Raw genomic sequence first — 21112 nt, 5'->3', positions numbered from 1 at the left:
AATGACAGTGAAGTAAACTCGTTGGCAATGGGTAATTTTGGCTACTTGTTTTTCTGATCTTATGTTGATCTACATTAATGTCACTATTTGGACCTAAGCCTACTGAGCATATGTCCGCACTAATAACAAACATATTCAGTATGGCTTTATTAATATTGGAAGTTTGTTTATTCAATTACTGATTGATTTTATGATATCGCATAATATTTGGGTGCAGCCTTTTGATGAGGAAATTCAGATTTCAAACAATGTCATAATCGGACAAGACGGAACACACACTCATGTGAATACAAAGATGCCACTTTAAATTTGCCACTTTCTAATAGCTCAAATGGAAAGGGTGCTACAGTGTCACACTAATCATATTATTGATGGCCGAGTTCGAATCTCCTTTCTTGGGTTTTTATTTTTGTAATCTTGTGTACTTCTGCCGTTCAATCTAATAATACCACTTATTTTAATCCATACAATGATACCAGCATCATGTAGCTATTTTACATTTAATGGAGAGCAAAATATTGAGCCAGAAGCATGATTTTCGGAATCAACAAATCTGCGGCCGGTCGTTCACACCTGGTGTAAAATGGAAGGTCACCAGTTAACATGAAATCCAGTTGAACCGTAACACAGGTAGTATCTAGCACCGACTCTATCCGGTACCAGAGCGCTGTATGACTGACTCACCACTGCTTTAAAATGCTAATTTTAAGCGCATGCTCTGTTACTCCTTACAAGGAAATGGACAATTTATCAAATTAAAATTGTGATTAATTAAACCACTAAAGGCCACAATCTTCGTGTGGAAGAGCTGCATAATTTGAAAGAATGTATAAATCCGACCGCTCATACACTGGAAACCCCACATTGAGAATCATTCACATGTTGTATCAGATGACAGAGCAGAGCACTAATCTACTATGAACCACGCAGCACATATAAACTACATATTTATATAACTAAATCACAGCATTTGCGCTTTAATCTCAGCCCTTTATTAATAAAATTAATAAATAAATTATATTATAATGAATTAATCACAGTAATAACATTTTAAATATACAATTTCAAAATTACCACATACACAAACACCAGTAATCTTAAACACAAAATACAAACACTCCAAAAATGCCCTACATTTAATTTGTTAGACTCAAAGGCCAGTGTAAAGACATAAGATTTCAGAAGGGATTTAAGTGAAGCTTTTGGCAAAAAACACATGTCATAATAAAAGCATATTGCAAAATATAGGCTACAGCCCTGAAATTGAAGAAATTGTCACAGAAATATATTACAACTGTATAGTTAAATGTAATATTCACTGTAATTATAATAATGAATAAAAATAATAGTAATAAGTAATATAACACAAGCAAGACTGCTGTTGAATAAAAGTTTGGAGAAAAAAATGCAATGACATGTAGATAAGTAATATTTTCACTTGAAGAGTGAATTGATTAGACACCATTTTGATAATGAAATTAAATTCTAAAACATAGAGTTCTGGAAAATAATAATAATAACAAAAAGGTAAACGTGATTTGGTAAAGAATAAAATAGGTTTCAGTAGGGTGCTAATTAAAAACACTTAATCAATGCATCCTTGGTTGAGAAACAGGCATTTCTTTTAATTTATTATTTACAGTGTAGAGTAACTTTTTAAATAGGCTAAACGGGTGTTTTCTATAACACATTTTCATAGTAGCATTTTTATGCTGTGGTACCAAAATTGGTATCGAGAACCATGAAATGTCACTGTATCGGTACTGACTTCTGATATTTTGGTACCGTGACAACACTTCTTGGGCTGTTTCTAAAAAGTTATTGGTGAAACAAGGATATGTGTGTGAGTTTGAGAGAGTGTGATTGAGCTTGTTCGATTACCAGCGTCTGTCGCAACTCCCAAGCAGTAGTGTAGTGTTAGTCAGCTTGCTGAAGATAATGGGAATTTTGGTCAAATACATCCTGTTTTCTCTGTGTAAAAATAGCCGTTTTAGTATTTTCCGGTTGCCGGTACGCAATAGTCATTCACCGTAGAAACATTCTCTCTTCCGCCAGGTTGATTACATCTCACAATGTGCACAAACTCCTGAGTGTGTGTACTCCGTCGGATGTGTCTCTCAGCTGTGATGGACCTTAATGCTGAAGTTTTCCCATATGTGTTGTAGTAGTAATCAGAGCGATCATGGAGTGAGAGATAATGCTGATGACTTCAAAGAAACCGCTTGCTGACGCAATGCATTTTAAACTTAACCGGCTCATAACAAATTAAAAACTGTCTTTTGTTGCCACCTGCTGGCTTAAATATTTAATGTCACAGGGAAAATAAAAAAAAACACCTCTGCGCTGCTCTTACACGTTACTTTAGAATGCCAAAAACATGAGGGCCTGGGTAATCCTCGGCGAGGATTGACGCTGACTGCCACCCCTGGAGTCGCGGGTTCGATTCCAGGGTGTGCTGAGTGTCTCCAGCCAGGTCTCGTAAGCAACCAAATTTGCCCGGTTGCTAGGGAGGATAGATTCACGTGGGGTAACCTCCTCGTGGTCGCGATTAGTGGTTCTCGCTCTCAGTGTGGCACGTGGTAAGTTGTGCGTGGATTGTGGAGAGTAGCATGAGCCTCCACATGCTGTGAGTCTCCGCGGTGTCATGCACAGCGAGCCACGTGATAAGATGCGTGGATTGACGGCAACTGAGACTTATCCTCCACCACCCGGATTGAGGTGAGTAACTGCGCCACCAAAAAGGACCTCGTAAGTAGTGGGAATTGAGTATTCCAAATTGGGAGGAAAGGGGATAAATAATAAACAAATGCCAAAAACACAACAGGAGTGATACAAACAGTGAAGCATCTGTGCTGATGGTGTGAGTCATCAGTACTCATGGAATGTCTTTCGTCCAATCAGATTCTAGGACTGGAACTAACTGTAGTATAATGAAAAATGTATATTGTTTTTTATGTATAAAAAACAATATACATGTATGTACAGTATATATTTATTTTAAATATATGCTACATTTATTTTTAACAACAAATGGTCATGTTTAGCACAAAAATCAGAAACATTTTCATGGAAGAGTGCTTTTATCGCTTGTGGTTTATCGCATTACGCCTGAATAGTTATAATCAGGAAAACTGTCTATTAAAGAATAATGTCTCATATTTCTGCACCCATCCTCACATGCACATATATACACCATTCTAGGTTAACAACAGACCCGTAAGGGCAGTTTCTGCCCACAGCTGTCAAACAGAGCAATTTTAAGATGCCCCGATTTATGCAAAGAGGTTACATTGTGGATGATGTTGGCTGTGGGCTTGAATATTTGAACCGGTTTTCTTTCTCAGGGCATCTAAAGAATAAAATTAGCAGATTTTCACCAGAAGGCAAGATTACACCCAAAAGGGTGAAAAATTTCATGATGCTCCTTGAAATCCATTTGAGTCATTTCCTCCAAGCTAGTGAAATGCACCTCACAAAGCTGGGAAGAAGGAATGTGAAAAAGTGCTTCTTTTTAAAATGTTGACATAGAATGCATTCTTACATTTAGCAACATCTGGTTAGAGTGCAACATAATCGAGACTCGTTTTTTAAAGTTGAACTATTTTGAAATTGTCGTCTTTTTAATTGTCATTCTTCCTCGTATCCCTGTGTAATACAGTTCACACTGTATAACTTTGGCCATGATTTTGCCATCTGAGACTAATTTTGGGGATCGTTAAAGAATTCTCTCATTATAGGGCAAAATTCTCCATCTTTGATTGCTTAGTGTGACATTTTCACCAACAGCTGATGCAATGAATCTTCGCCTCCGATGATGTTCTGGCAGTCAGAATTTTGCGTCACGGTTGTGCTGTATGACGGTTTCAGTATGAAGATTTTAGTGTTGGCTTTAGTTTTTTTAAGTGTGCTTTAGTGTCTGTATTCTGTTTATTTTAGTTAATCCGTTAAATGAAATCATTAAAGCTGAAATATGCAATACCTGTGACACTAGCTCCACAAAATGGAATTGCAAAAATAAACAAGTTTTTTAAAACATCTTTGTGAGCACGCTCCCCCAACTCATGCCATTAGTCCAGTCATTGTAGTTTCGTCTCATTAGATGGGACGATCAAAACAAACGGAAGAATTTTCATAGCACTACAGAGACTATTCTGCTGAACACAAAGATTTTAAAAGAATATCTCTGTAGGTCCACACAATGCAAGTTACAATGTCCAAAACTTTGGAGCTCAAAAAAGCAGCACCAAAGTTATCCATTTGACTCGCTTAAATAGTCTTCAGAAGTGATATCATGATAGATGTGAGTGAAAAGTCCCTTTTTGCTATACGTATATCCACTTTCAATCAGCCCTCCTATACACGTTCATGAGAATTCTTCTGTTTGATTTTTTTTTTTGGCCGTTTACATTCTTCATTCATCACTACCTACTGGACAGGCAGGAGAAATCAAAAAGGGAGGGATAAAGGAAAGGCAAAGAAGAAATAAATTATATTTGCTCAACATCCCAGTAGGTGGCGATATGCATAAAGAATGCAAATTGCCAAAAAAACAGAAGAACTTTCATGAACGTGCTTATGAGGACTGTTTGAAAGTAGATTTATAAATAAATATTGATCTGTTTCTCATCCACACCTATCGTCTCACTTCAAAATACATGGATTAAACCACTTGAGTCGTATGGATTACTTTTATGCTGCCTTTATGTCCTTTATGGAGCTTCAAAATTTTGGACCCTGATTACTTGCATTGTATGGACCTACAGAGCTATATACAGTGGGTACGGAAAGTATTCAGACCCCCTTACATTTTTCACTCTTTGTTATATTGCAGCCATTTGCTAAAATCATTTAAGTTCATTTTTTTCCCTCATTATTGTACACACAGCACCCCATATTGACAGAAAAACACAGAATTGTTGACATTTTTGCACATTTATTAAAAAAGAAAAACTGAAATATCACATGGTCCTAAGTATTCAGACTCTTTGCTGTGACACTCATATATTTAACTCAGGTGCTGTCCATTTCTTCTGATCATCCTTGAGATGGTTCTACACCTTCAATTGAGTCCAGCTGTGTTTGATTATACTGATTGGACTTGATTAGGAAAGCCACACACCTGTCTCTATAAGACCTTACAGCTCACAGTGCATGTCAGAGCAAATGAGAATCATGAGGTCAAAGAAACTGCCTGAAGAGCTCAGAGACAGAATTGTGGCAAGGCATAGGTCTGGCCAAGGTTACAAAAAACTTTCTGCTGCCCTTAAGGTTCATAAGAGCACAGTGGCCTCCATAATCCTTAAATGGAAGACGTTGGGACGACCAGAACCCTTCCTAGAGCTGGCCGTCCGACCAAACTGAGCTATCGGGGGAGAAGAGCCTTGGTGAGAGAGGTAAAGAAGAACCCAAAGATCACTGTGGCTGAGCTGCAGAGATGCAGTCGGGAGATGGGAGAAATTTGTAGTAAGTCAACCATCACTGCAGCCATCCACCAGTCCGGGCTTTATGGCAGAGTGGCCCGACGGAAGCCTCTCCTCAGTGCAAGACACATGAAAGCCTGCATGGAGTTTGCTAAAAAACACCTGAAGGACTCCAAGATGGTGATAAATAAGATTCTCTGGTCTGATGAGACCAAGATAGAACTTTTTGGCCTTAATTCTAAGCGGTATGTGTGGAGAAAATCAGGCACTGCTCATCACCTGTCCAATACAGTCTCAACAGTGAAGCATGGTGGTGGCAGCATCATGCTGTGGGGGTTGTTTTTCAGCTGCAGGGACAGGACGACTGGTTGCAATCGAGGGAAAGATGAATGCGGCCAAGTAAAGGGATATCCTGGACGAAAACCTTCTCCAGAGTGCTCTGGACCTCAGATTGATGACAATGACCCTAAGCACACCGCTAAAATAACGAAGGAGTGGCTTCACAACCACTCTGTGACTGTTCTTGAATGGCCCAGCCAGAGCCCTGACTTAAACCCAATTGAGCATCTCTGGAGAGACCTGAAAATGGCTGTCTACCAACGTTTACCATCCAACCTGACAGAACTGGAGAGGATCTGCAAGGAGGAATGGCAGAGGATACCCAAATCCAGATGTGAAAAACTTGTTGCATCTTTCCCAAAAAGACTCATGGCTGTATTAGATCAAAAGGGTGCTTCTACTAAATACTGAACAAAGGGTCTGAATACTTAGGACCATGTGATATTTCAGTTTTTCTTTTTTAATAAATGTGCAAAAATGTCAACAATTCTGTATTTTTCTGTCAATATGGGGTGCTGTGTGTACAATAATGAGGAAAAAAATGAACTTAAATTATTTTAGCAAATGGCTGCAATATAACAAAGAGTGAAAAAAGGGGGTCTGAATACTTTCCGTACCCACTGTATCTTCATTTGTGTTCTGCAGAATAAAGAAAGTCATACACATTTGGGAAGGCATGAGTGTGAGTACATGATGAGAGAATTTTCATTTGGAGGGAACTATCCCTTTAACAATAATAATGTTGGACAACCAGTGGACCATCCTGCCCATGTTTAGTGTGAAGGGGTAAACAGTATTCTAATATTGTTTGTGTGTTGATGTGTAGTTGGGGGCCATGGCAGATAATGAAGTGAAGAGAGCTCTGCAGCTTAAGCTGGACAAGATGAAGACAGAATGTGATAAACTGACAGAGCAGCTGAGCACCAGTCAGGAGAGTCACACCCAGTTGCTCCACCAACACTGCATCCTCAGAAAAGAGTTGGACGTGAAGGTATCACTGATCTCCTCACAGTTCCTCATGTCAAAACAATGCTATTCATTGATAAATCCACATCAACAACTGGGGAGGAAGTTTTGAGTTATGAAAGTTATGGGATGTTTTCCTAGTACATCAGCAATGGCACATTTAAAGCATATTTCATTGGCAACAAGTACTGCAGTATACTGTGGTGCATTTGATGATCAAGCAGAGGTGAGCAAATGTTAGTTTCTCTCAAGAGCTGGCCACTGTTATGCCTGCCAAAATTTGCCATATCTTCTTAATATCTCCTATACTGTAGGTAAAGTTAGCTGAGAGGGCGGAGGAGAGGAGGCAGACCACAGAGGACTCCACGGCGGAGCTGCGCGAGAGAGTCACGGGCCTCCAGACAGAGCAGGAGTCCATTCTACACGCCGTGGGGAGCCAGATTGACTCAGCCTGCCAGTTCTTGTCAAAAGACTCCGCTGCCAAGCTTGAAGTACCTACACACACTCACACACACTGCATTCAATCATTTCATACATATGGATGTAAGGCTTCAGGCCCGTCTAATCCTGCTCCACAAACAAGCCCATCTATTTATGGATTTTCCAATATGCGCAACCGTGTCAAACTACAGAAATGAGGTTTCTGTGGTTTCAAGATGTGTCTGTATCCATGGTGTGATGCAGGGATTGTGAGAATGCATCAAATGTAAAACTGTCAAGACTGGAGGTTCATTGAAATGGAAGACTCGTTTTTTACTTTTTCTAGATTAAAGGGATAGTTCACTCAATTTAAATTTTGTCAATATTTACTCACCCCATGCCGTTCCAAGCCTTTATGAATTTATTTTTCAGCGGAACACAAAAAGACAAATCAAATGAAAACATTAGCATATTAAAATGTAAATATTTGTAGATACTGGCTCATTTGCCAAGCCCTGATCCCTTGGACAAATCATAGAAGAGTTTTCTTTCTTATTTATTACATTTGTTTTAAAATTGTACATCAAACTGTTTTATATAATGTAATCACGTGTCAAAAACTACTGCCTCACGGACCATATCCGACCAGCGGACCATTTTCAAGTTTCATACAGCCCTTTAAGTGTTAATACTGTATTGTATCCTTAAACCCTGCCTGAAAATCGGTTTTCACTTTGGTCCTGTTTTCACATGGTTTTAAGATGCGCAGTTGGGGCCTGGGTTGCTCAGTGGTAAAGACGCTGGCAACTACCCCTGGAGATCATGAGTTCCAATCCATGGCTTGCTGACTGACTCCAGCCAGGTCTCCTAATCAACCAAATTGGCCCGGTTGCTTGGGAGGGTAGAGTCACATGGGGTAACCTCCTCATGGTCACTATAATGTGGTTCTCGCTCTCTGTGGGGCACGTGGTGAGTTGTGCGTAGATGCCGCTAGGGCTGGGTATCGTTCCAAAAATTTTTATACCGATATCCGATACTAATTTTATGAAATCCATTTAACATGATTACAAACATTACCTAAAAAAAAACTTCTGAGAGTTGAAAGAGTCTGACTTTTTTTACAGACTTAAAGATTCATCTCCTGAGCCTTCTAGTCTCCTCATGCCAGGGTCACTTTAACATTAATGTGGAGAGTAAAAAGAAAAAGAAAGATAAACTGATAATTCAGCGAACCCTAAGGATAAGTACGGTTTAACAAGATAACTAGTTTAATGTATGTTAAACTTGATCAGTTACTGTCAACCTTAAAGCATTTTTAGCATCGATATAGCTAGCTATATATATATATATATGTATATATATGTATATATATGTATATATATATATATATATATATATATATATATATATATGTATATATGTATATATATATGTATATATATATATGTATATATATATGTATATATGTATATATATATATGTATATATATATGTATATATATATATATATATATATATATATATATATATATATATATATATATATATATATATATATATATATATATATATATATATATATATATATATATATATATATATGTATATATATATATATATATATATATATATATATATATATATATATATATGTATATATATATATGTATGTGTGTGTCGCAAATATTGCATCGCAGCTGTTGGCAGCGAGCCTGGTGAAATGTAGCCACACTTTTGATCTTTTCCACATCTTTTACATCTATGGGGGTTGAGATGCATACACACTACAGCCTCACGTGTGAGCCGCGTCTCTTGGCATAACCGTTTTTCCTTGATGCCTAAACACAGCCAATCACCAGCACTTTTAGATTTGGGCACATCTAGCATGCTACATGCTTATCACTGAAGTTAACGAAATTAACCACTTAGGTATCGAAATTTGGTACCGAACGACAATAAATTTTTTGATACTCTATTGTTTAGAGGCAATTCGGTTGATGCCTAAAATGTATCGAACTCGATACCCAGCCTTAGATGCTGCGGAGTATAGTATGGGCTTCAACATTCGCTATATCTCCGCAGAAACACGCTCAACAAGCCACTTGATAAGATGCAGGGATTGACGGTCTCAGACGCGGAGTCAACTGAGATTCGTCCTCCGCCACCCGGATTGAGTCACTATGCCACCACGAGAACTCAGAGCGCATTGGGAATTGGGCATTGGGCATTCCAAATTGGGGAGAAAATAAAAAAGAATTGCATTTCTTATTTCCAAATATTGCCTCTGCAAAAGTACTAAAAGAATTGTTAAGGAACCGGAATCATTAAATTCCTCACAATTCCATCTCTATTTTTGGATTAACTATTTTTTTTAAGGGATAAATTCAAATGCAACAAAAGTGTAAGATAGGGCCCCTTTATCTTGAGTCTCAAACTGTGACTAGTATTTCTCTTGAGCAATCATTAATGTTACTCTCTGACTAAAAGTGCTCCAAATCAAATCTTCCTACATAGAGAAATATTTGTTGCACTAAAGCTGAGCTTTGAGCTGTGAACTCACTCCCTGCTTGCAGGCTGTCTGTACTTCTCAAGTCGTTTTTAAGTACAGTCTTTACTCTCAACTCGAGCTGTCACCAGCCACATTACATTCCACCATTTAACCTACGTCTGCAGCCTTCTAACCTTTTTTTATCTGCTGCCAGCAGCCACCTTTGATTGTTCAAGGAAAAATCGTGGCAAAATGGCCCCCTCCTTCTTCATGTGTTTGTGTCAGCAGTCTAAAGCGGCACGGTGGTGTTCAGATGTCCTCGATCGTGACAGGCGAGAACTGTCAGGGGAACACAGGCTATCCACATGCTCGCATTTTTTTAAAGCTGACAGAGCCCCCTCCTGTGCGAGCTCGCTCTGAAGGTGTACACCATCGTTCTAAATGAGAAATTTGTAAATCTGCTCAGTTTTGTTTGGTAAAGTGATTCATCTGTGCGGTGGGGTTTTCCCACCAAGCTGAAGATCTGGGAAGTTTACAGGCCTCCAGTTGACTGCCATCCACTCAGAATGCATCAGAGGAAGCTAACGCTGAACAATTCTGAATATTTGATTTTCAAAACCTCCTCAGAGGTGTGCAATTTCTCATAAAATTTCTCATTATACAGGAGAATCTAGTTGTATGACATTCAGGTATAATTTGAATAGCAAACCCTGGGTTATTACAGTCAGCTGTCAACACATGAGGTAAATATACAGTATTTAACGCAGTTAACGTAATATTATGGGTTCAATACAAGTTAAGCTCAATTGACAGCATTTGTGGCATAATATTGATTACCACAAAAAACAATTTTGACTTGCTCCTTTTCTTTAAAAAAAAAAAAAAATCAAATATCTAGGTCACAGCAAAGGTTATCTAGCAAGTCAGTCCACTGTCGGCCATCTTTGGAGTGCTCTTGGGAGGCTATTTCCAGACATGACAGTGCAACACCAAAATTTCAAAAAGCGTTTGGTCAAGATTATGTTCAAAGAACATATTTAAATCAGCAGTAAAATCAGACAAAACTGGTAGGAAAAATTGTGCTCCTTTATCTCATATTACGCTAAAAGAACGCAATTTTCACAGCTTTTATTGCTAATGCACATGTGCGTTCTCGAGTTGATTGACAGGCAATTTCTTTATCTTAAAGGTGATTGGCTCTTTTACCTGTAAGGCCTTTCTACAACCGTTGACTGTTTGGCACTAGAGCTCCTTGGGAGGGTGTTCCAATTTTTCCCATTAATTTTAATAGATGTGATCCACGTTTTCAGTATAACAATTGTTGTTACTTTCTTCATTCAAGACATAATTTTATCTGTATGAAATTATTTTAATTTCCTTTCACAAAATATAGGCAACAGTAGTTTTCAGTTACCAACGCCATTGTAGAAATAACCTATCGATTTGCTCCAGAAGACATTGATTGATCAACTGGAGTCGTGTGGATTACTTTTATGCCTTTTGGACCGTCAAATAGCCAGCAGCCTGATGGCACCCATTTACTTACATTATAAGGACCTTCAGAGACTCAACAGAGAAAATTTGTGTTCTGATACACGTCTGGAATGGCATCAGGATTCAAGTGAATTTTTGGGTCAACTATTCCTTTAAATGTTCTCATAGCTTGGGGCTGTCACTGGATTAATTTGCTTTAAAATTAGTCAATAAAACATCACATATCCTGTTTGAAAATGTCCTCCATATGAATCTGTTAGTGGTTAAAGGAAGGAAATGGGAAGTGCGTCGGTCACGGCATATAACATTTTTTTGTGCTCATTGGGACTCGGGTTCGATTCTGTCGTGGTTTATGTCCTAATCCTGTTCCCCCTCTATTTCCCTCCATTTTCATGTCAATTCTCCACTTTTTATACAGGCACATATCCAATAAAATTAACCTTTTCAATAATACTGCTTATAACCTTGAAACCAAACAGCATAATGTTTGTTGTTGTGTGAGCTGTTGCACTTTGTGTTGTAGGCCATAACTCTGACTCCAGGACTGCAGAAGGATTCCCATCGTTGGTTGGCTGAGGCTAAGGTACACACGTCATGTTAAACACAGTTCTCGGTGTCATTCATCTTAACACAGTTGCTGTTCTTTACCAACCCATAAAATCCCAGATTTTGTTTTCTGATTTCAGTTTTTGTTAGTTTTAAAGCTAAAGTGTGAGACTAGACTCATCAAATGGAATTTAAAAAAGAAACATTGTTTTAAAACAGATTTCTGCCTTTGGCTGAACAAACAGACAGTCCCATCCCAATCTCATGCCATTGGTTAAGTCAGTGTTGCTGTGTTGGGCTAGACGTGCAACTCAAACAAACGGGTGTGTTTCCCAAAAGCATTGTTAGCCAACTATAATTGCAAATTCTATAATTTCCAATACTGAATCCATAGTTCTTAATTGCACAGCTTCACAGAGGCTCCTGCATCTTTCTCTCCATAGATATGTCTTTTGACCCTTTTTTGCAGAAAGTGTCATTTTTAAAAGTCCTCTACACACGAACACCATTTTTCTCAGCGCTCCCGCTGATCCTTAAAGTCACAAGTTCGAATCCAGGGTGTTGAGTGACTCCAGCCAGGTTTCCTAAGCAACCAAATTGGCCCGGTTGCTAGGGAGGGTAGAGTCACATGGGGTAACCTCCTCGTGGTTGCAGTTAGTGGTTCTCGCTCTCAGTGGAGCGTGTGGATCGCAGAGAATAGCATGAGCCTCGACGTACTGTGAGTCTCTGCGGTGTCATGCACAGCGAGCCACGTGATAAGATGCGCGGATTGACCATCTCAGAAGTGGAGGCAACTGAGACTTGTCCTCCGCCACCCTGATTGAGGTGAGTAACTGTGCCGCCACAAGGACCTACAAAGTTGTGGGAATTGGGCATTCTAAATTGGGCCAGGGGGGAGTACAAATTTATACAACAAAAGTCATTTAAAGAGGTCTTAAATTTGGGGGCAGAAAGACAGGAATCGTGATATGACCTAGTGTGATTATCAAACTTTAAAGAATACGAGTTAATTAAATAAATGCATGCGCTGCATCCTTCAGAGTGAAAACACAGCACTGTTGTATTTTCTCCAAGCACACGGGAGCTTGTGAGTGTCTCCAGCTGTTGCAGAGCTGTTCACAATCATTAGAACATATCTTAAATTTATGACAAGTGATCAGACTTAATGATCACCTGTTGATGATGATGATGATGATGATGTAGTGTTGATGATATATGACAATGTTTTTTTTAATTGTTTATATTGTAATGTTTTGTAGATTATTGTAGGAGTGCACGTTTTATTTCTCATGTTTGAATGAGCAGCTGGAAGCAGAGAAGTGCAAACATTTCAAAATAAGAGTATCCAGTGCCTTTTAAATTTAAAAGATCTATGTTATGAATCAAAACTTTTCTGATAATGATTTTTTTTATTTTTTTATTTCCCTGGTTATTGGTATTTTGGTTGCACCATAAACTGCATCTACAGTTGAATCCATTTGGACTCTTGTAGCCTCTGCCTGTCCCATCACAGGAAGGACAGTCTAAGAACATGTTATATAAGCTACCAATTTTAAAAGCTTTTGGCAGATTCATTGCCTTTCAACACATTATCGTATCAGCAAAATCCAGTGTTGGTTGACCTCTTATTTGCATTTATTTATATAATGGTACATAAACCAATTTTAATGTTATATATGTGGAAATCATGTCTTGAAGATTTGAAACTTGCATATAGCCTACCCTGTTTTACTAATATTAAGGCTATGTTGAATGTGTGCCCTTGCCTGTTTAAGCGTCTGTGATACATGAATTAATGTGAGATTTTGTAGGTTTGCTTTGGTATGGGGATATGGTATTAACTTTTATTGTTCAGGTCTTGAAAAAAGGTCTTAAGTCTTAAATTTGAACTTAGAAACTCTGCAGAAACCTTCAGATTCACTCATCAATTACTCACCCTCATGCCATTCCAGATGTGTATATATACACACATGTGTATGTCCGCGTGTGTTTGTGTGTTCAGACAAAGCTCCAGTGGCTGTGTGAGGAGGTGCATGAGCGAGATGCCAGAGAGAGGAGGATGCGGAGGACACTGCAGCAGCACAGGGAGCAGATGAAGGCTCTGAAGCAAAGCAGAGACTTAGAGCAGCAAAGCCTACTGGACCGCCTTACCCAGCAGGACCGGTTCTTTCAAGATGTCCAATCAGAGAAAAGAGGTACCAACTCACCTAGGATTCACCTCTTATTCAGAAACAGTTCCATTCTTTAAAAAATACCGGAATCGTATGATCTTCACGACTGTCGGTTCCATTAACCGTTCTTGAGCGTGCAGTTTTCTGCAGATGCGGCTGGAACACCGTCCTGAAATACTCTGACAGTGTTTCCAGCAGCACATCTCTGCAGCAGCCCTGAATCTACTGACTCTACAGCGTAAAACACACAGTTCTGCAAGTGTATTTGATTTTTCGATCGAACAACTCTCGAGCTGGCTCTTTTGAATCTACAGGACGAAACATATGCGCTTCTGGTACAGTTCGATTCCCGAAATAATTATTCAATGGAGTCTGTTCTTTTGAATCTACAGCGCAAAACGTACAGCATTTCTAGTATACAAGTAATCTCTTACTGATGTTCAAGTTATGAATGTCCAACTCAAAATTAAATAAGAAATGTCCCACAAGTAAAACAACAGGCTACAAAACACGGTCTAAACTGTCTCTATTACTGTGAACTATTACTGTTTATTTAATGATGACCTGTGTCTCAAGCAGTGCAGTTGCTGACTGGTTGTTCATATGACAATATATTATTAACTCTTTCCCCGCCAAACACGGAATTTTCCGGGTTTTATGAAAAAACGCTTCCCCGCCAAACACGGAATTTTCCGGGTATCCGTGTTTTAGGTGGTATGCGGTAAGGAAGACCCGCACGCATGTTTTGAAAGAGTACGCAACTCTTTGATCAAAGAAACAGACTGCGATCGTCTCAAGCGTGAAGTGGAACACCATACTAATACTAAAGCACTTGTTTGATAAAAATGCCTTTTTCTCAGCTTTTTGTCCGAAATGTTGTTTTTGACAAAACCTACCTCTGGTCAAGTGGCAATAAAAAAAGAACAAATGAAGATAAAATAAAATCGTTTTTTTTGCCTAAAAGCAGAGGCCCAGATCTTTATTTTGATATATAGCATCTTCATATATTCATGGAAGAAAATATTCTGCGGGCCATTAAAGTTTAGCGAAAATCGTCAAAAACCCTGGCGGTGGCTGGCAACTTTTTTTAAAAACGCTGGCGGGGAAAGAGTTAAAGATGCACAAGTTTTGTTGTAATAATTGGATTCGTTATATGTTTATAAACTAATACATTAATTATGAAATATGCCATCACATTTCTTGTTGGTTTAATATATGTTTATTTAAACTATAGTCATGATCTATTATTGGATTGTATTTATGCCTCAAAGTCTGCAAACACACCTTTTACAAGAACTGTATTAAATTAATTGGTTATATCTGCTCTGTAGAAATCAGAAATGATCTCATTATTTGGTAACAGATGGCAGAGGGTAGTAAATGCATTAAGAATTACAATTCTTATTTCCAAATAATTCATTTTTAAAAAGGTACTAAAATAATTACTTGAATCGTTACTGGAACCTCTACAGAACTGGAATTGCTAAGCTGAATCGGAAACTGAATCATAAAATTCCTTACGATTCCCAACCCTAATCTCACCTGACATTATAGCACTACTGTGAAGTCATATACCATTATTCCGCTGGATACCGCATTAAAGATTTTGAGGTTTTTTTTTGCTAGTTGTTCAGTTTGTGAAAAATGTTGTTTATTGTTGAGCATGCACAGTTCAATATAGTATTAAAGGAGGCATATTATTCCCCTTTTTACTAGATGAAATATAAGTCTCAGGTGTCCCCAGAATGTGTCTGTGAAGTTTCAGCTCAAAATACCCCACGGATAATTTATTATACCATGTTATAAATGCCTCTTTTTCGTTGGAATCAAAAACACGCTGTTTTTGTGTGTGTCTCTTTAATTGAAAATGAGCTGCTGCTCCCCGCCCCCGACATAGCTCTGGTCTCCAGGAATGCAATCAGAGACAATGGTAACTTTAGAAGCATTAGCCATGGAATCAGCTAACAAACACACCCGGAAAGGCGATTTGAAAACATTCAAAAATATAAAGTGCAATACTTACATCTTCAGGATATAAAGCTGGAACACAAACAGTTGGTACTGTTCCATGCTTGAGAATCACATTTTTTGAAAATCCTGCTTTTATATTGACACTCATTCATAAAGCAGTCCAGTGTAAAATGATTTGCACAAACATTGCACATTTCCATCAAAAACAAAACTTGTGGTGCTGGATTGTACATGAAGACACTTATGTTCGCTTTTACAGCCAACAACAGAACACTTATGATGCTTATGAAGCTGAGACATTCTTCTCAGTATATCTGCTCCAGCACGAGTAGATCAATCAGGAGAGGATCTATGATAATAGGGTGGAGTGAGAACCACTGATCTTTAAAACCTGATTGAAAACTGAATGACAGTATAAACGGTTAAAACTGTTGCTTTAACTACAAATGTATTTTACATCACGTTGAGCCTTCAAGCACTTTTTAATGATGACTCAAATGACTTGAATATTTTATCCATGACATTACAGTGGATGTCCAAAAACCCTTCAATTCAAATAGACTCTCTTATTTCATGTTCAACAAATTCACTGTTTTCCACAGAGCTGCTGAATTACTCCTGTTGAGCTCCAGTTGGGACATCGAGTGTGTGAGCTCTTTTATAGTCGACTCTATTCAGTCCAGCCTGAGAAAAAAAAACGACAATCACATCTGATGGGGAACTTGCTTATAGCCTCTACAGTGGTAATAGAAACGGGGCCGGAAAAGATTGCACTCAGTTATCTTATGCTAATATTTGCTTTCACCCTGCTGCTCAAAGTCGAGCTGTATTTGACAGCTCTTTTCAGTCAGATCTCTCCCTCCGCTTGACTTGTTTCTGAAAATAAAGAAAAAGAAAAATGAAACTACTTAAATATTCTTTTGAACTTGTGACTGTTACTGTTTTTGTTAGTACAGTAATCCATGTTGAGTCCTTCAGATCTGAACTGTTGATTTGGATGTCCATTAACCCTACATTTTCGTTCCATATTTAATTGTGCATCAATATTATTTTGCAGATATTCTTGAAAAGAGCCGCAAGAGAGATGAGGAGGTTAGAAATCTTCAGGTCAGTATAATATATTCTGTATGAAACTTTTAATCTTTTTTGCCAATTATAGATTAGATTAGATTAGATTCAACTTTATTGTCATTGTGCAGAGTACAAGTACAAAGACAACGATATGCAGTTTGCATCCAACCAGAAGTGCAAAAAAGCAGAAAGGTGCAATGTGATATTCAAGTGTGGACAGGACAAGAAATATATTGCAGTGTTATAAGAGCAGAATAAATATGGCTATGTAATATGAACAGTGTATGAACAACATGTACAGATATGTGCAATGTAGTAGCAGTGACATTAAAATAGTAATAAGAATAATATAGATATATATAGTGTATTAGCAGAATATATAATAAGAAAAACAGAGTAAATATGTATTTTCTGTATGAACCATATAGACAGATATGTACAGCTATGTGCAGTGTGGTAACATTATAAGAGCAGTAAGAATAAGAGTATGTGCAGGATGAATAGTATGAAGAGCAGTACATTGTACATTTTTAAATAAATAAATGGAACAGAATGGGTGGGATAGGGTAGTGCAAATTGTTCCGGGGGTGGGGGGTCAATTGTCACTGGGATGCAGAGCTAGAGTTCAGTAGGGTGACAGCCGCAGGAAAGAAGCTTCCTCTGAACCTGCTGGTTCATGTGGAGAGACCTGAAATGCCTCCCGGAGGGGAGTGGGGTGAACGGTCTGTGGTTGGGGTGGGAACAGTCTTTGATGATGCTGCGCGCCTTACGCAAGCATCGTTTGCCCTGGATGGCCTCGATGGAGGGGAGTGAGGAACCGGTGATGCGTTGGGAAGTTTTCACCACCCTCTGCAGTGCTTTCCAGTCATGGGCAGAGCAGTTGCTATACCAAACTGTGACACAGTTGGTGAGGATGCTCTCGATGGTGCAGCGGTAGAAGTTCACCCGGATCTGAGGAGACAGGTGGACCTTCTTGATCAGGGTAGAGGTGTTGAGGGTCCAAGAGAGGTCCTCAGAGATGTGGACACCCAGAAACTTGAAGCTGTGTGACACGCTCCACCTCAGTCCCATTGATGAGAATGGGTGTGTGTTTGCCAGCTTTAGACTTCCTGAAGTCCACAATGAGCTCTTTGGTCTTCTTATTGTTGAGAGACAGGTTGTTGTCAGTGCACCACGATGATAGGTGCTGGACCTCCTCCCTGTAGGCCGTCTCATCATTGTTGCTGATGAGACCAATCACCGTAGTGTCGTCTGCAAACTTGACATTGGTGTTAGAGCCATGTACAGGTGTGCAGTCGTAGGTGAAGAGGGAGTAAAAGAGAGGGCTCAGCACAGGGCTCTACAGTGCGAGTATTTCACTCGCATTTGCCCCTAAAAATAGACATGTGCAAACTGGAAAAATTATTTACGAGCACAGTGTGAATAAAGATTACAAACGTAACCCCGTAACGTAACGTTTTATATAATTTTTTAAAAATTACAAGACCCACATTCCACAAGCGGCTTGTGCCAACCACAGTAGAGTTTTCTGGGATGACGCGGTCCAGTCAGAGAAAGAAAGGTGAACAATGGAAAAAAGTAGCGGTACAGGCGACATCGCATTTTATTTTAAGCGAAAAAGAGATGAGGAGAAAGAGGAATTTGGTGAGGGGGATTCGCAAGGTTCAACTAATGAATTCTCTTCACAAGGTTTACCTGAGACGGCTAATGTTAGGGATGCGTAAAACAATGTTAGCGAAGCTACCGTGACCCCAGCTGTCACTTCAACGTCCACTGTAGCCGGTGGAGGGAGAACATATAGATTCAATGCAAATTGGCTCAAAATGTTCCCATGGCTAGAGTTCGAAAACAACGTCATGTTCTGCAAATATTGTAGAGTTCAGAAACAGGTGGACAACTCGTCCTTCGTGTCAGGAAACCCGCATCTGAAATAGTGATGGGTCGTTTGCGAACGAGTCGGCTCTTGTAGGTGAACGTTGTTAGCTGGCTGGCACATCAGAATCTATTTATACAAATATTTAAAAACAAATTAAGATACGAATAATCAAAAGATTTAAAAATAACGAAAAAACAAATTAAATAATATAGGCCTCAATGCTCAAGCGCACACATTTAGTCCGCTCAGACTAAAAGCCTCACCTGTTGTTCCTGTCAATCACACACGCAGTGTCAACCAATGAACCAAAGATGCGTGAGGGAGGGCGGAGCCCTTGGGTGCACCATCTTACCCTAGGATGGCACCAGAAAGTCCACCAGCTGCCCTTACTCGTTCGCTCAAGGATCCGAAAGCAGTTGTGAAACACAGATGATCGCTTCACGCTCATATCACGTGTAGGGCATCAATTTGGCCAGCGGTGGCCCTGTCTATTATGCTGTTCAGATTGTATTCGTTTTGAATGGTTAGATTTATATGCACTTTGTTTATATACAATAAGTTATACTTTAAATGCAAATGTTTTATGGCATTATTTTTCATAAAAATTAATGCATTTTTAAATACATAGTGGTTAGAGTATAATTTCATTTAATAATTTTATTAGAATTGTTTTAACACCAATTGCGAAAAGAGCCGGAATGTCCATTGCTAATCTGAAAAGAGATAGTGTAGCGAAACATCTCACGGCGGCATATCCAGTGCTCTGGATGAGACCGGAGAAACCATCAGGCTCTCTGTAAGCAGCCTTGAGGACGGCAAGTGCTGCAGTCTGAGGAGGAGAAGAGGAAGCAGCTGAAAATAAAGATAAACAGCGCATACTTTATTGTGAAAGAAGAAGAACCTTTCGTCAAATTTAGGCCGCTTATCAGACTCCACCACAAAAACGGAGTTTACATTAATCCCACATACGACAATGTGTGGAGATGATCGGTCAAATTGCTGACATAATGGGAGATCGCTGGCTGACCTCTAAGTATGCTAGACGGTCAACATACAAAAGCAGCTGGACAACTGATATCCTTTGATTCTAGTAGGCATGGGTTCAATGTGTGATTTGGGTGGTATGTGCTGTTCCACAGATGTGTGTCCCTTAGTACATGCGCACACACTCATACACGCAGTATAAATATGTATGTAATAAATTGTTTGTTAATAAACTCTGTATTCAATTATCACTGTGCTCCTAAATTTTTTTGTGTGCTCCTAAATTTTTTAATTTAGGAGCACATGTACTCCTTGAGAAAAAAGTTAGCGTAGAGCCCTGGCTCAGCGCACATCCCTGTGGTACGCCGGTGTTCAGGGTGATGGTTGAGGAGGTGTGATTATCTAACCTAACAGACTGAGGTCTGTTGGTTAGAAAGTCCAGAATCCAGTTACAGAGGGAGGAATTGATTCCCAGTTCACTGAGTTTGGTGATCAGTTTGGAGGGGATGATGGTGTTGAATGCTGAACTAAAGTCAATGAACAGCATTCTCACATAGGTGTTTCTATTGTCAAGGTGGGACAGGGCAGAGTGAAGTGCTGTAGAGATGGCATCCTGTTCTGACGGTAGGCGAATTGGAAGGGGTCCAGTGAGGGTGGTAAGCAGGTCTTGAGATGGGCCAGGATCAGCCTCTCGAAGCACTACATAATGATGGGGGTGAGTGCAACTGGACGGTAGACATTAAGGCTTGTTGCATTGGAGTTTTTTGGCACCGGCACGATGGAGGTGGTTTTAAAGCACACTGGGACAGCTGCTTGGGCTAGTCACAGATTAAATATGTCAGTCCAAACCATAGTCAGCTGCACAGCACAGGCCCTGAGTACACGTCCGGGGATACCAGCAGCCTTACGTGCATTAATCCTGCTCAGTGCCACACACACATCGGTGGTGGAGAGTGTGAGGGGCTGGTGAACTGCAGAGACCACAGCCTTGATGGCCACTTCCTTGTTTTCCCTATCGAAGCAGCCGTAGAAGTGGTTCAGCTCATTAGGCAAGGAGGTGTCGGTGACGGGGGGTGGAGTTAGTAGCTTTGTGATGGCCTGGATGCCTTGCCACATGCGTTGGGGGTCAGAGTTGTTCTTGAAGTGATCCTCAATCCTTAGCTTGTGGTTGTGCTTGGCCTTTTTGATGCCCCTATTCAGGTTGGCCCTGGATGAGCTATAGGCTTGAGCATCACCTAATCTGAATGCAATGTCTCTTGCTTTCAGCAGGAGTCTGACCTCACTGTTCATCCAAGGCTTCTGATTAGGGAAAGTGGTAATCCGTTTGAGGGTGGTGACACTGTTGATGTTTGAGTTGATACGGTCC

At 39.5% G+C, this 21112-nt stretch overlaps 1 protein-coding gene across 1 annotated transcript in view; it reads left to right on the top strand.

Moving 5' to 3' along the window:
• LOC127624133 (centrosomal protein of 128 kDa-like) overlaps nucleotides 1-21112 on the top strand; it is a 74026-nt gene that overhangs the window by 35903 nt on the left and 17011 nt on the right. The window contains exons 15-19 of the mRNA XM_052098812.1: nucleotides 6586-6750; nucleotides 7040-7216; nucleotides 11651-11710; nucleotides 13676-13868; nucleotides 16873-16922. Of these exons, the coding sequence (XP_051954772.1) occupies nucleotides 6586-6750; nucleotides 7040-7216; nucleotides 11651-11710; nucleotides 13676-13868; nucleotides 16873-16922 (645 nt within the window). The remainder of the gene's footprint in view (nucleotides 1-6585; nucleotides 6751-7039; nucleotides 7217-11650; nucleotides 11711-13675; nucleotides 13869-16872; nucleotides 16923-21112) is intronic.

This window comes from Xyrauchen texanus, chromosome 30 (assembly GCF_025860055.1).
Source record: "Xyrauchen texanus isolate HMW12.3.18 chromosome 30, RBS_HiC_50CHRs, whole genome shotgun sequence".
NCBI lineage: Eukaryota > Metazoa > Chordata > Actinopteri > Cypriniformes > Catostomidae > Xyrauchen > Xyrauchen texanus.
Note: the sequence above shows the minus strand (reverse complement) of the source record. Positions and strands in the feature narration are given on the sequence as shown.